The sequence below is a fragment of the Monodelphis domestica genome, chromosome 3 (genome assembly GCF_027887165.1).
Source record: "Monodelphis domestica isolate mMonDom1 chromosome 3, mMonDom1.pri, whole genome shotgun sequence".
NCBI classification, from domain to species: Eukaryota; Metazoa; Chordata; class Mammalia; order Didelphimorphia; family Didelphidae; genus Monodelphis; species Monodelphis domestica.
The window spans coordinates 362349070-362363498 of NC_077229.1; the positions used below are offsets into that span (position 1 = coordinate 362349070).

The 14429-nt window shown below is 32.8% G+C and overlaps 1 protein-coding gene across 2 annotated transcripts in view; it reads left to right on the forward strand.

The window, feature by feature from the left end:
• The window catches only part of LOC100015273 (cadherin-10), a 298482-nt gene extending 289086 nt beyond the window's left edge, over nucleotides 1–9396 (forward strand). The window contains exons 11-13 of one of the 2 annotated variants that reach the window (XM_001364738.4): nucleotides 975–1226; nucleotides 8311–8694; nucleotides 8970–9396. In XM_001364738.4, coding sequence (XP_001364775.2) covers nucleotides 975–1226; nucleotides 8311–8694; nucleotides 8970–9004 — 671 coding nt within the window. In that variant the 3' untranslated portion in view covers nucleotides 9005–9396. Of the gene's footprint in view, nucleotides 1–974; nucleotides 1227–8310 lie in introns of both variants that reach the window. The other variant, XM_007486838.3, reaches the window with a different exon arrangement.
• Nucleotides 9397–14429: the final 5033 nt, after the last annotated feature.

The window sequence follows — 14429 nt, forward strand, 5'->3', positions numbered from 1 at the left end:
TGTATAATGAGAATAGCTACACAATTATTAAGATTAGGCTTACTAGTGATTTTAAGCACCCTCAATAAATGCATGAAGTACCAAAATCCTTGAAACTTATGTGAGAAACTCTGCTCTCCTCTCTTCAAATTAGATGGTTTCTCACCAGGATGTTGCCTCCCAACACTAGGGGATAACACAATTGAAATATTTCTTCTTATTTCTTTACTTTAGAAGAAAGAAATACATACAGATAACTATGGTCTAAAATGGACTGATCCTAAGGATAAATGCAAATGTGTCCATAACCCTTTATTTGGATTCTTACTACAGATTTCTCACAGAGTAGAGTCTGTGAACTGGGATGGGAAAAATACATCTTTGTTTATATTTGTTTCCTTTATAACCTTAAATACTTTATTTTATGCATTTAAAATCATTATTCTAGAAGTGATTCACTGATATACTATCACAGTTGTCCATGACAAAAACAATTAAGTATCTTGACTTTAGATTGCCTCATCTCTCTTTAATCTAAACTTAATGTGACTAGGTGTTTAGATGTGATAGGAAGGTTCCATAATATTGAGGATTTTTTAGTGTTATTGATTATTAAAAATGTTTCTAGGCAGTGATTAGAAATTGCTCCTACATTATATTTGCATTAATAGATAAGTTTCTATGTTTTCGTACATACATGAATATTAGAAGAAAATTCAAATAATTAAATTTAAATTTATATTTCTAGCACACCCAATTTTTTGCTTCCCAGAAAAACAATGAAATTTGAGGGCATTTTGTGATGACTGTTTTCAGTTTTATCTACTCATCAAAATCAATATTTGACATTAGAACACAAAAGATCATTTTGAGGGGTAATCTTATGAATTAAAGTCATCAACTTCAATATATCTTCAATAACCACAACTGAATTTTCAGGACAGGTAATACCTAAAGTCTCCACTAATAAAGAATTCTCTTTTAATTTATTGTAGACAATACTGCTAGAATTTTAACAAGAAAAAATGGGTTCAGTCGGCATGAAATCAGTAGCTATCTCCTGCCAGTTGTGATCTCTGACAATGATTACCCAATCCAGAGCAGTACTGGTACACTCACTATTCGAGTGTGTGCTTGTGACAACCAAGGAAATATGCAGTCCTGTAGTGCTGAGGCTTTGCTCCTTCCTGCTGGCCTAAGTACGGGTGCCCTTATTGCCATTCTCCTCTGTATCATCATTTTGCTCGGTAAGTTTTGTTACTGCAAATAAAGAGAGTTGCTTTGGTCTTATTTATTTTGTTTTCTGGATCAAAAATTTCTATACTTGTTGAGATGGGAACTTTTATTTGTCAATGGGTCTACTTCCCCACAAACATTTATTTAAAGGATACCCACAGATGCAGCAATGGCTAATGGAAAGAAAAGTAGTTCCTAGAGTTTCATTGGATGATCAAATGAAAGAGTGTTTATAAAGCCTTTTGACTATCAAAAGCTGTATTAATGCTAGCTATTGTTATTGAATTATTTGGAGTCAGAATAAATGTTTTTGGTTGCTTGTTTTTGTTTTCAAATCCTGCACATATTTCTTAACACCCTTGTCACCTTTTGTCAAGATATCTAAAATCTTTGGCCCTGGCTTTTCTTTGCTATAAAACCAGGAGGTTGGACTTGATGGTTTTCTAATGTCTCTTTCATTCTAATGCTAATTTCATGACTGCTGGGTCTCTAAACATATCTTTCTTTATTATATCTTTGGCTTTTTGTGTACATATAATACCAAGAAAAGGCTCAGTATGGTAATGAGACCTCAATAAATGTCCTCTTTTGATGCTTCATTACACCCTTTTTGTATAAGCATACAACTTAAGAATGCCAATTTAGAATAACTACTTGGAAAAATTTGCATCAAAATATGAATTTCCTCCTACTATAGATAAAATTACCATTTTCAGTATTTTATGTCAGATTTGCTGTATATGGAATTGCTATGAATCGGTGATAAACCTTATTTCGATCTAATACTTGAATATGAAAAAAAAAAGTGAAAAGACTTTATAGGTTGAAGATGAAATATATATCATATTTAGTTTGCCTAAGAATGATAGTCATCGATCTTTCCCATTTTAAATGTGTAACTTTTCTTTCAATGAGCTGTTTCCAGACAGAATTAGCATATTTGGAGAATCCACTCAGGTCTTCCAACTGTATAATTTTGACATAGTTCAATAGCCATTAAAAAAAAAAAAGATAAGGTCAAATTTTCTTTCTTTGCCTAGGAATGCCAATGATATCATGCCATCATCTCTATGTAGAAGTATATTTTAAAAGATTATTCTATTGTTTGGAATGGGTTGCCAAGGTGAAAAATATAACAATGTATTCTGCAAGAATTCAAAAATACTAAGTTAAAAGTATCCTAGGACTTTCAGTGTTTTACTGTAAACTATTATCTGTCTTCACTTGCAAGAATATTAAGGTTTTAAAAAGTACTTCTCTGAATCTACACCCCCCCCACACATAAACACAAATACTTATACTGTCCCATTGATCCCCATAAAATATGATGCAACCTATGGATAACTGACATTGGAATCAGGATAACTAGGGTTCAAGACTTGCCCCAAATGAATACTGCTTTTGATCCTGTGGGTAAGTCTCTTAAATCTCTCAATGTGTTGGGCAACCTGCCAGGACAAGATACAGACCGGCACTGGAGGAAGTAATTTACACATGGAAAATTCCTCAAATTAACAAAATTATAATTTTATACCAAAAAACAAAAATAACAAAAAATTGTAAAAAGTATATAAACTACTGTATGCCTACAGGCCCTAAATAACAGAAAAGCCTACTTGAGTTGGATTGTTATATATATAGGTTAATGAGTGAAGAACAGCGCCTGAGGATGCCAAATTTAGTAATCCCTGTTACTGTCTTCTTGTACTTTCTGTTATCTTCTTATTTTTGACATATTACTTTGTACATAGATCCTAATTTAGCCTAATCACCATATGCCATGTCTAATAGACAAGCTTCTTTTTCCTGCCTCAGGGCACTGACTGATCTCTGACTCCTTTGTCTTCTGGACCTTTATCTGTGGACATTCTTTATTTGTCTTTTGTCTCTGTTCCCTTGGATTCTCTAAGCATTGAATTCTGTACATGCTTTTGCAACTGGTATGTGTGTTTATTTGTATATATTTGTGTGTATATACCTACAGATATGCTGATACACACATCATATATATACATACATTAATATATATTATATTTACATATATATGATACATATATTAATTGTGTAATTTATATAGTACCTAGAAAGTGTTAATTAAAATATTGAACAGAATATACATTCATAATACATTCTCCCTTCTCCTCCCCTAGATTTCTCTGTTATCCTGGATGCTCCTTCTTTCTCCCTCTATCTCTCACTTTGTTTCTCTCCTTCTCTTTCTCTCTCTCTCTCTCTCTCTATATATATATATATATATATATATATACATACATATATAATATATAATGCATATGTGAATTCAAATGAATATGCATAAATGCATGCATACATTTGAATGTTTAGCATGTTAAAATTAAAATTATCTTGAGAGACTGATTTTGGGGTAAGAATGTGTTTATTGATTATATGCAGTTTATTGGTTAGGCCAGAATCATAATCAATAAAGTGATTATATATCTCCATGGTTGACTCTTATAACCAGGGATGACCTGAACTAGGTCAAGCATTCTAATAAATAGATATTTAGGAACTCATTATTCAGCCCCACATTTGACTATCTCAAGATATCTTTAATTGGTGATAGATAATTAAGATGTAATCCATCAGACACTAAGGTGAAAAGTCAAGTCCACAGAGGGAAAAAAAAAAAACAAACTTGTCCCCTTCAATTGTTAAACAATTCTATTAAAAAAGAAGGCATTCCTTGAAAATCCAAAGGAAAAAGAAAATGCAAAAAAGCAGTAGCCGAGATGGTATTTCTGATCCAGATGCCAGACACAGGTACATACAATAATTCTCCTTAATATAAAGTATATGAAAAATAAATTCTCACAAGGATCTATAAGGTTCTTCTTTCATATGTCATCATTTTAAGCTTCTAGGTCCTTGGAAATTGCATGCCATGGTATCCCCCTATGAACTGGAAAGCCTTTGAGTCACAGGGAATGTTACCTCCACAACATAAGGCACTGACCTTCTCTAATTTAATAGGGGATTTTCAGACATTTCTATGCTATGGCTAAAATATCCATTCCTTTGTTTTAATGCAATTTTCCAATTAGCTAGGTTGATCCTCAGACAATAAAGTCCATTACCATACATTTGCTCAAGATCTATCCAATTAGGTAGTCTCTTCCTGTGTCCCTGTTTCATAAGAACCCAGAGTTGTTTTTATGCCATTATAAGACATGAATGCATAGATTTGAGGGTGTTAGACACTGTATTTATACATTCATTAAATTAGCATTCTCGTCAGGAAAGGTACCATATCCAACTGTATAGAACACAACCAATCTATTTTTTCACCTGTTCTACTTTGCTCTTGTCTCTATATTATAAAAATAATAAGCAATGAATTGATTATGTATTATAAACTGATTTGATACTCTGCTTGTTGTGCTTACAAACTATCTTCAGCTTATATAAATGAAGTGAAAAAGCAGGCAAAGAGGATCAAGCAATATTCTCATAGGTCACACAGTTGGTACATGTCTAAGGCCATATTAGAAGTCAGGAAAATATTCCCAACTAGGCACCACCTAGCTGCCAAGATAGAAAATAAATATGAGGTATTCCAACCTTCAGGCATCAGAAAAAAGGTTTTATGTAAAAAGGAATATTTCAACTTAGTTTTGGGGGAGAAAATAGCCATTCTCAGGTTGGGAGGATGGGGAGGGAGAAAATTTGAGGTGTGAAGAATTGTTTGTGCAAAAGTATGGTGGAAGGCAGTGGAGTAGGAAAAAAAAAAACAATTTTCAGGCAGCCAGGTTCCTGTTACATGTTCTGTGTTAAACTGAATCATTTTTTGAAGACCAGGAAAGGTAGGTAGCAATCAAGTTTTGAAGGTCTTTAAATGTCAGATAGAGGAATTTGAATTTGATATTAATGTTAATAGAGAACCATTAGAGTTTATTGATGAGTTGAACTACATGGTCAGAGTATCCTTTAGGAAAATCACTGCTTCCCTTAATATTCGTAGCTACTGATTCAATATTCAGGCTGTCCACCTTTAAATCCTTACTCTCCCAAATGACAAGCTTATATCCTTTCCTAATTTTGTACATTTTTGGTAAATTGGGTTAATCTTTGTTGACAGGGACAGGGACTGAAGAGAATCTCCTATTTCTTTATTATAGAGTACTCTCAGATGAAGAAACTTACTGTAACAATAGAGATAGGCAACTTTTATTTGGCAAAATTTTAGTTCTAAAGAGCTGCCTATGACACTGAAAGGTTAATTGGCTCATCCAGATAAAAACACTCTATGTGCATCATGGGTAGAACAAATCCAAGTATTTTGGGAGTCAAGGTCAACTCTTTTATATACTACATCACATTGTCAAGTGTGTATATATGAAAGAAATATGCATATAAAAATGAATTTTGTTAGACAGAGCATTGTCACTCAAGAGGTGGATAAATAGTACTAGAAAGATATATAGATAAAAATAAGTCCATGTGACCACAAATTTGAAAGCAATATTCCTATTACTTGATGCAGCATTTTTGTGACTCTAGGAGAAATATAAGATTCATTTGCTGTTTTGTTTTGTTCGTGAGATAAGGTTAGGCATTTGCTGATCCTTCCAAAAGAAATTATGGTCATTTTTGTATAAACTGTTTACTTTATAATTCTATATTTAGCTGTAATTATATATACTGTGAGCTATAGCAGAAAGCTTGCTGTTTTGACTCTTTTATCATAGTACAAGTACTATAGTTCACTGTCTAAATAACTGAAGGGTAAATTACTCATCCCAGGCACAATATGCCATAACCTATAAAAAGAATGCAGTTATCAATTCTAGTTCAGATTTTCAATAGCTTAGGAAACTAGAACACCCTGCATTTAAATGTGTAGTTTGTATATCCTGTATATCTTTCTAGTGACTAAGGAAGGTCAAGATTAACACACATTCACATGCTCATGCACACACACACACAAACACACACAAAACTTTGATAGTATCTAATTATCAGATATGAGTATTTTGAAAATATACTGGACATATAAGTAATTTGTTTTTTGTTGTTGTTTTTTGGCTATGGGTTTTTTAAATGGGAGGAAGAACAGGTGGATTGTACACTGATGTAACCCTTGAAAAAAGTATATCTTCAGTAAGAGCTTCCTACACTGAATGAAATCATGTCTGTTAAAAACAAAAGATACATGTGTTATATAAGTACATATATTAATAATAAGTTATGAGTTTTTTGAAAATATGCTGAACACATGAGTATTTTTTTTTGGTGGGGCTACTGGATTTTTTAAATGGGAGAAGGAAAAATAGATATACTGTGGGTACAAGGACAGGCTTGCCCTGGTCAGAGCCAGAGTCCAGCACACAGACCAATCAGTCACAGATTAGACAAAAGTCACTGGAAGTTGTAATTTATTCTTTAAGAGACGTTTGGAGGGAAAGGGGTATTACTATCACTATTTTTCTAGCTAATGACCTCAGGAACTACACCTTCCTGAGAAAAGTCTTCATAGAGTTGTTGGACTATTCTTATCATCCTCTTCTCTCTCCCCTAAAAATTCCCAACCATAAACTAGATATCTTACACTAACCCAAACCTCTTTTGAATGTTATTAGAGGTATTGGTCTGTGGCAGATTAGACAGGGACCCAAGGGGAAAGAACCCAAGTCCAGATGGCCCACTCATCGACAGCTACGGATGACTGGATGCTGTTTCAGGTTATCTTCAGGTTCAAAGATCTTCTTCCAAGGAAAACAAAAATATCAACAGCAAGGACAGGTATAGGAACTCCACCAAGTATTTGGCAGCAAATCCTTACAGGTATTTACAGTTAGCAAACCCCCAGAGGGACTCCCAGCTCCTGAATTCTCAGCTCAACCTTTCCTTTTCAACATTCCAGAATCTTTGCTCATGCAGCTGTCCTCTGCAGACTATCAACTCTTACTTTAACCCTCTCTTCCTTATGACCCCTCTTTGCACAAAGCCAAAATAGTGTTGAAAACAATATTTTGGCATTTGTTCAGCAACAAACTTAAATTCCCACCTAAACTAAAATTCTTACCCAAAATAATCAACATCCTACACTAACTTATCTTATCCTACCTAACACTACCTTACTCTAGGGATTTAAACAAAGGAAAGGAAAATGAATATATAATAAACAGTTACAAAGATAAAAATACAAACTAAACATATGCAAAAGCAAAACAAGGAAGAACACATCTAAATAGAAATACAAACACAAAACTTCATATAAAACAATAAAGTCATAAAAATACTATACTTATAAACTAATACAGAAAAATAATTTATGCAATCTTATCAATTGCAATATATAAAATAGAAAACAGAAAAATTAGAAAAAGTACAACAAATACAATGTAGCATAAGCTTTTACAAAAAACTCAAACCAATCTATCAAAATTTATATATGCAAAATTCATTCAAAAGTAGATGGTAATTCAAAACAATCTTATTCTAAAGCAAACATTATTACACAAAACTGAAATTATTACATAAAACTGTGCATTGAACTCTCCTATCTACTTAATATAAAATATCAACTATATAATTTTACATGCATACATATAATACATACATACAATATATGCATGTATGCTATGCACATATACACATAAACCTATGGTATGCACGTGTTACATATATACATATATACAAACACTAAAATACAAATTTTCAACCCTACCTGATACATACATTGTACATGTATTTGCATATCTATTTACATGTGTGTGAATTCTCGATTCAACCCTTTCTTTTCAACATTCCAGAATCTTTCCTATGCAGCTGTCCTTTGCAGACCATCAACTCTTACTATAACCCTCTCTTCCTTATAACATATAGAAAGTAATGGAAATGTAATTCAAAATTAGTTTAATATGTTTTCTTTAAATCACATTCATTTACTTTAATATAGCTGAATATTTTCAACTTGATATTAATGAGGGGAAATATCCACAAAGTCCATCTAGAGGACAAAATAAATGTTAGGAAAAAATAAGGAAATCCCACATACTTTACTTGTTTCCACACAACTTTTATGCCCTCTCACTAAACAAACTCTCTGTTTTATTTCCCTCTCTCTTTTCCCAGTTATAGTTGTTCTCTTTGCAGCTCTAAAAAGACAGAGAAAGAAAGAGCCTCTGATCTTGTCTAAAGAGGACATCAGAGACAACATTGTGAGTTACAATGATGAAGGAGGTGGAGAGGAAGACACCCAGGCATTTGATATTGGTACTCTGAGGAATCCTGCAGTTATAGAGGACAAGAAGCTTCGGCGAGACATTATTCCAGAAACGTTGTTTATCCCACGGAGGACTCCTTCAGCTCCAGATAACACAGATGTCCGAGATTTCATTAATGAGAGGCTAAAAGAACATGATATTGATCCCACTGCTCCTCCATATGACTCACTTGCAACCTATGCCTATGAAGGAAATGATTCTATAGCCGAATCTTTGAGTTCACTAGAATCAGGTACTACTGATGGAGACCAAAATTATGATTACCTCCGAGAATGGGGACCACGGTTTAATAAATTAGCTGAAATGTATGGTGGTGGGGAAAGTGACAAAGACTCTTAACCTAGGATACATTTTCTGTTATCTGAAGAAGAAATCATTTTTCAAAAATCACCTCCATTACTTTACAATATTTGACATTTCAGGAGAAATTTCCTGTCACTCAGCACAATATTTTTTCCCTTTTTCCTTTTTAATTTGTTCATTAATTTCATTAATTCTTTCTTGTAGGATGTCACATGGAGTATATACAGCATTTTATTTAATCACTTCCAAGAGCCAAAGCTATGGAAATTCAGTGTTGTCCATTTTAGTAAATAAAAGATACTTTCAGAAACTCGAACAGGATAAGACTCCCTTAAGCAACTTCATATACAAGCCGCTTCTGTTAGGTACCTGTCCTGCCCTTGCAAGTGCAGCTTTTAAGGAGGTGAAGAAGAATTTTTTTTAAATATATATAATATACTATATATATATATATATATATCCTGTTCTGTACATTACAATTCCAAAAAATGTACACGTGGTGTTAGTAAGTGTGATATGCAGCTGGTATACAAAAGTTTGTGCAACTTCATTTCATCAAATTCTATCTGCTAATGTTTTATATTTATATTTTTGTATTTATTTTTAAGAAATAAATCAGTTTTTACAACTACTATGCCTCTAATTTCCTTTGTTTCCTGAAGAAGAAATATCTTCACAAAATAAGGCTTTGACTGACTTAAAGTAAGAATAAAGAATCTTTAATTCTATAGATGAAACAAGCATGATTTCAGGTAAGGAAACAAAATCCTCTTCCTTTGCTTTTTTTAATGACTAATGAGTAAATCTATTTATAAGATAATGAGGAATCCTTCATAGATCTCTCTGAACACATATTATCTTCATTTTTATGTTCATAAAAGATATATAGCTAAGAATATCTCATTTTTGTTATGTTCTTAATAATTACCAACAGCAACAAAAAATAACTAAACAAATATATAAAAATTAGGTATAAAACCATAAACTTCACATTGTTTACATTTGTAACAACATGTAAATTACACATGTGTTAATAGAAATGTCTTATGCTTTTGAGTTCCCTTTGGATTAATATTTTTGGATAATTTTTCACCTGGTTTTGTGGCTATTAATTTTAATGGAATAATAGTATGCATTATTATTATTCTCTTTTCTTTTCTTCATAGATGTCCCTTATTTTTTACTTATATTCTGATATTTATCTTTTCTAATAATATAATGCATTCAAATGTTTTTCTTTTCTTTTTCTTCCCGAGTCCTTTTTGTTATAATCCTGAGTCAAATGTAGTCTGGGATCCTTTGCTCAAGCCCCAAAGTGTGACTGACCTCAGATGAGTCAATCAGAGCCAGCTGGCAGTTCTGACACCACTATACAAGCAAGTCCATCGACCTCACCCTCCAGGAACAAATTGGGATTATCCTTCAGGACACAGAGCCTGCAAATTCCCCCCTGTTTGCTCTGTTCCTGCTTTCAGGGTCTTTGGAGGTGGGACCTAGGCCAGGGAAGTCAGAAACTTTCCCTAGCCTTCCTAGTTTAATCGCCGTATCCAGCTTCACTTTAGAATCCCATCTACTTTTGCCACTTTTGATTCTATAGAGTTATTTTTGGTTCTTTGTGGGGAATTAAGGAGGGTGAAAAAGCTTCATGACTATTTGGCAGTCTTCCCCAAATATCTTATTTTGTGAAAAACATTCTTAAACATAAGGAGGTGTTTTTTTTTTTGGTTTTTTTTTTGGTTGGTTGGTTGGTTGGTTTATTTGTTTGTTGCTCTACTACTAAAGATGCCAAGAAATTGTCTTGGGGTAGAAAGTATAATCTTTTCTTTTTCTTACATTATATAGATTTTTTGTTATTCTCTTTCTGTAGTTGGGAATAATTTAAATGAGTTTAAGATAAAAATAACCTCTTAATGGAAAGTATCCCGAGATCCAATAATGATGATATGAAAACACAAAATAATGGCAAAAATAGTAATGTCTTATGCCCCATTAGCATACTCAATTATAATAATGCCACATTTTCCCAAAATGTATCACATGCCTATTAAAACTAGTCTTTTTTCTTCTGTGTCTGATTCAGTTCAAAGTATTTGAGAGAATACAGTCTATTTGTTCAACAGAACTCCTGTCTTCCATTGATTTTAACAATTTCTAATGTAGCCCATGTTTACCCTGGCCTTCACAAAATACTTTATAAATTGGGCACTTTGTTGAGACTAGGTTAAGAGCCTCATCCCACCTTGTGTGAGTATATTTTAAACAAAGAATACAATGGCTTCGTCTCCAATTAAAAAAAATGCTTTGCTTTTAGAGAGAGGCAGAAAATGTAACACTGACCTTTCCTTAATGTGGAATTAATTATTTCATTTATTTTCAAAGGTATTTTTCCTAATTTAATGGCTAAAAAAATTCCCAAATGTCTGTGGCTCAAAATATTTACGAATGCATAATAAATATCTCATTATAAAAGAAACACAGACATATTTTGGTGCTTATGATTAATATCAACTTCCAGACACTATCTGGCTCAGCAGGTCATATGATAAGAGCTACCTTGGCAGACTTCCTAAGATCCAAAAGCCCATTTTAGTCTATTCAATAGATCAAATTACAGAATTCAAACAAAAACTCATCTATTTATATGAAAAAAAAGCCTCTGAATGAGTCTAATTTAATTTGAAAATAATTTTTAAAGGAAAAATACAAAAATATCACATTAGGATTAAAATGCCTATGTTTTGAAAATATATTATTTTGAAATGATTTGTTTTAAAATTTTATTTTTATTAATGTTAGCTAGTATTAGTGATAATAATTTATATTAGTGATTTTTGGCAGGAAGACTTGGCTTCAAGTTTAGACTCTGATATATACTTGCTTCATGAGTGAGCAAATTACTTACCTTAGTACTCTAGACTTATTTCTAAGGGTAGAAATTAGAGGAAACATACCATGCTTATATTGGCACCTGGGAATCTCTTAAACCAGTGAAATTACAAATCTAGCTAGCTGCAAACTAAGCCTGTTTCAATACCTTTGTTTTCAATTGCCACAGATTTTGAAGTCAAATAGTTTGCATTTTTATTCCACATCTCTACCAAATTTAATGGAAGCTGACTCCTAAATTAGGTATCAAATATTCACCATGATTAGAGGAAGGAACAGTCTCAAAATAGATTACTTCTAATTCATCAAATTTCTAGATTAAAGGAATAAAGAGAGTGTCTGCTTGTAACCATACATGTTCCCCCTAATAAAAGGAAATGAGGAAGATTAGGAACAAACTGTTTGGAAATCTCCCCATGGTGGGGACATTCCTATGTGTTACTTTGCTCAAATTCTCCCAGTCTTCCTGGAGAATGACATTTGTATTCATTCTTATATGGAAAGGGCAAGGTTCTTCCTACCTTAAAAAAATACCCATATTTTTTTTTATCTCACAAATGTATCTCATGCTGAGAAATGCCTCTTTCTACCCTCAATTCACATTCTCTTGTTTCTCCTCATTCCCCAGATATACCATTCCTTCCCAAATAAACCATTGCCTGATGCCCAAAGTTATTTACTGTATTTCTTCTTGTGTTTGCATAGGCCATCTACCTTACTGAAATATATTCTCTCATTGGTATATAACAGGATTCTTTTCCTCCTAGGTTTAAATAAGAAGCCACTTCTCACTCAAAATCTTTCCTTGATCCCCAATGCTAAACATGTTCTTTTCCACTTGCCTGATGTCTCATTTCCACCCACCCCACTCTACATATCTGCTACTTCCTTCCCACACAGTTAATCCTAAATTCCTTGAAGGCAGATTGTTGTTGTTTTTATTGTTGTTTTTTTTGGGGGGGGGTCTGTATTCTTAGAACCTAGCATAGGGCCTTGCCAAGAACATGCACTTGTTTTTTGCTCAGTTTGTTTTTGTTTTTCCTTAATGGGTTATACTTTTGAAAAAAAAATTGTCGCAGTACTATTATTGATTCTATGTTCTTGAAATTGTCATTTAGGCTTATCTTTGCTCAAGAAAAAGAAACATTTACAACCATAATATTGATAGAAAGTCTACTTGCTGCCTAATATTGTCTAAGTTTTTAAAGGAAACTATTATTTTACTTTATATCAGCATACATACAGAATGAGTGTTTATGCTATATTGAGAATAAGAGTCACTTACTTTCCTTTAAATTACCAGAAACTGGGGCAGCTAGATGGTTCAATGGATACGAAGTGAGGTCTGGAGATGGGTGGCCCTGGATTCAAATCTGTCCTCAGATACTTCCTACCTGTGTGAGCCTGGGCAAGTCACTTAACCTCAATTGCCTAACTCTTACACTCTTCAGCCTTGGAACCAATATTTATATCAATTCTAAGGCATAAAGTAAGGATTTTAAAATAATTGAAATTTAACACTGGAAGACACCTCAAAGATCAACACCCTTATTTTTATCATGAGAATAGCAAAGCCCATTGGGATTAAATGATTATTAAACTGGATCAGCTAGAATACAGATCTTTTGATTCTACTTCCAGTTCTATTTTTATTTCACCATGCCACTCTTCAGTACATAAAATTGTGAGGTCTTGAGCTGGGAAAATCATGTGCTATCTCCTGACCATATAGCATCGGCTTTACCTACCGATTTTTTTTTTAATAACTTAAGGTAAATTGTTAATGAGAAATTCTCAAGGGACAATTGTCACTTTTTGCTTTCTTTTTGCCTCTTCTTCCTAAGGGGGACCTTAATGTGTTTGTTCCTTTCAATTCATTCGGTTTTCCTTCTTGCTCCTCAACACTGTATAATAATTATTTTCCTTGTTTCTATTATACTCTATAGCTTCTACAAATCTTTATTGACAATTGCATTAATTAGATAGCAGTCATAACTGCAATTTTTCCAACAGTGTATATGATAGCATCATACTTAAACATAAACATATGGAACAAAGATAATACACAGATGGAAAATTGGGAATATAGAGAATAGAAATGAGAGATAAATATTTATTTTTAAAGAAATGTATAAATGTTTATTTTAAATAGAAACTTTTCATGATTTACATTTAGCACCATACATTTTCCCTCAGAAACTTTATGGTATGAATTATAAATATTTTATTTCATATTTCAGATGAAGTAACTAAGTCTCAACGATGATAAGAAATTTACTCAAGGTCTCAAAACTACCAAATGACAGTACTATGATTCACAGTCAAAGATCTTTACCCATGACCCAATACTAATTCAAAACTATAAACTAGTCACTCCATATCTTGTTCTTACTGCCACTTCCTATTTTTGTACTCAAACTATCTTCCAAAGCACTCTTGAGATATAGTGAAAGTTCTCAATGTAAGAATCTGTTCTATATTATTGCCAATAAACATTACCCATTTTTGCATAAACATAACAGAATCTATGAGTTAGAAGGCTATTATCAACCTTTTAGTATATCCTATAATTTAATATGAATATATCATATCAAGTGGTGTCGAACTGAATGAAATAGAAGTGGGGGAGCACACCTTACATAATTAGGCTAAATGTCAACTTGGAAAACCATATGTTAACAATTCTTTTATGTTATAGCTTTATTTTGTTCAGTATTTTCCAATCATATTTGATCTGGTTTGACTAGCTTGCTGTGTTTGACATCTTTGTTATATTCC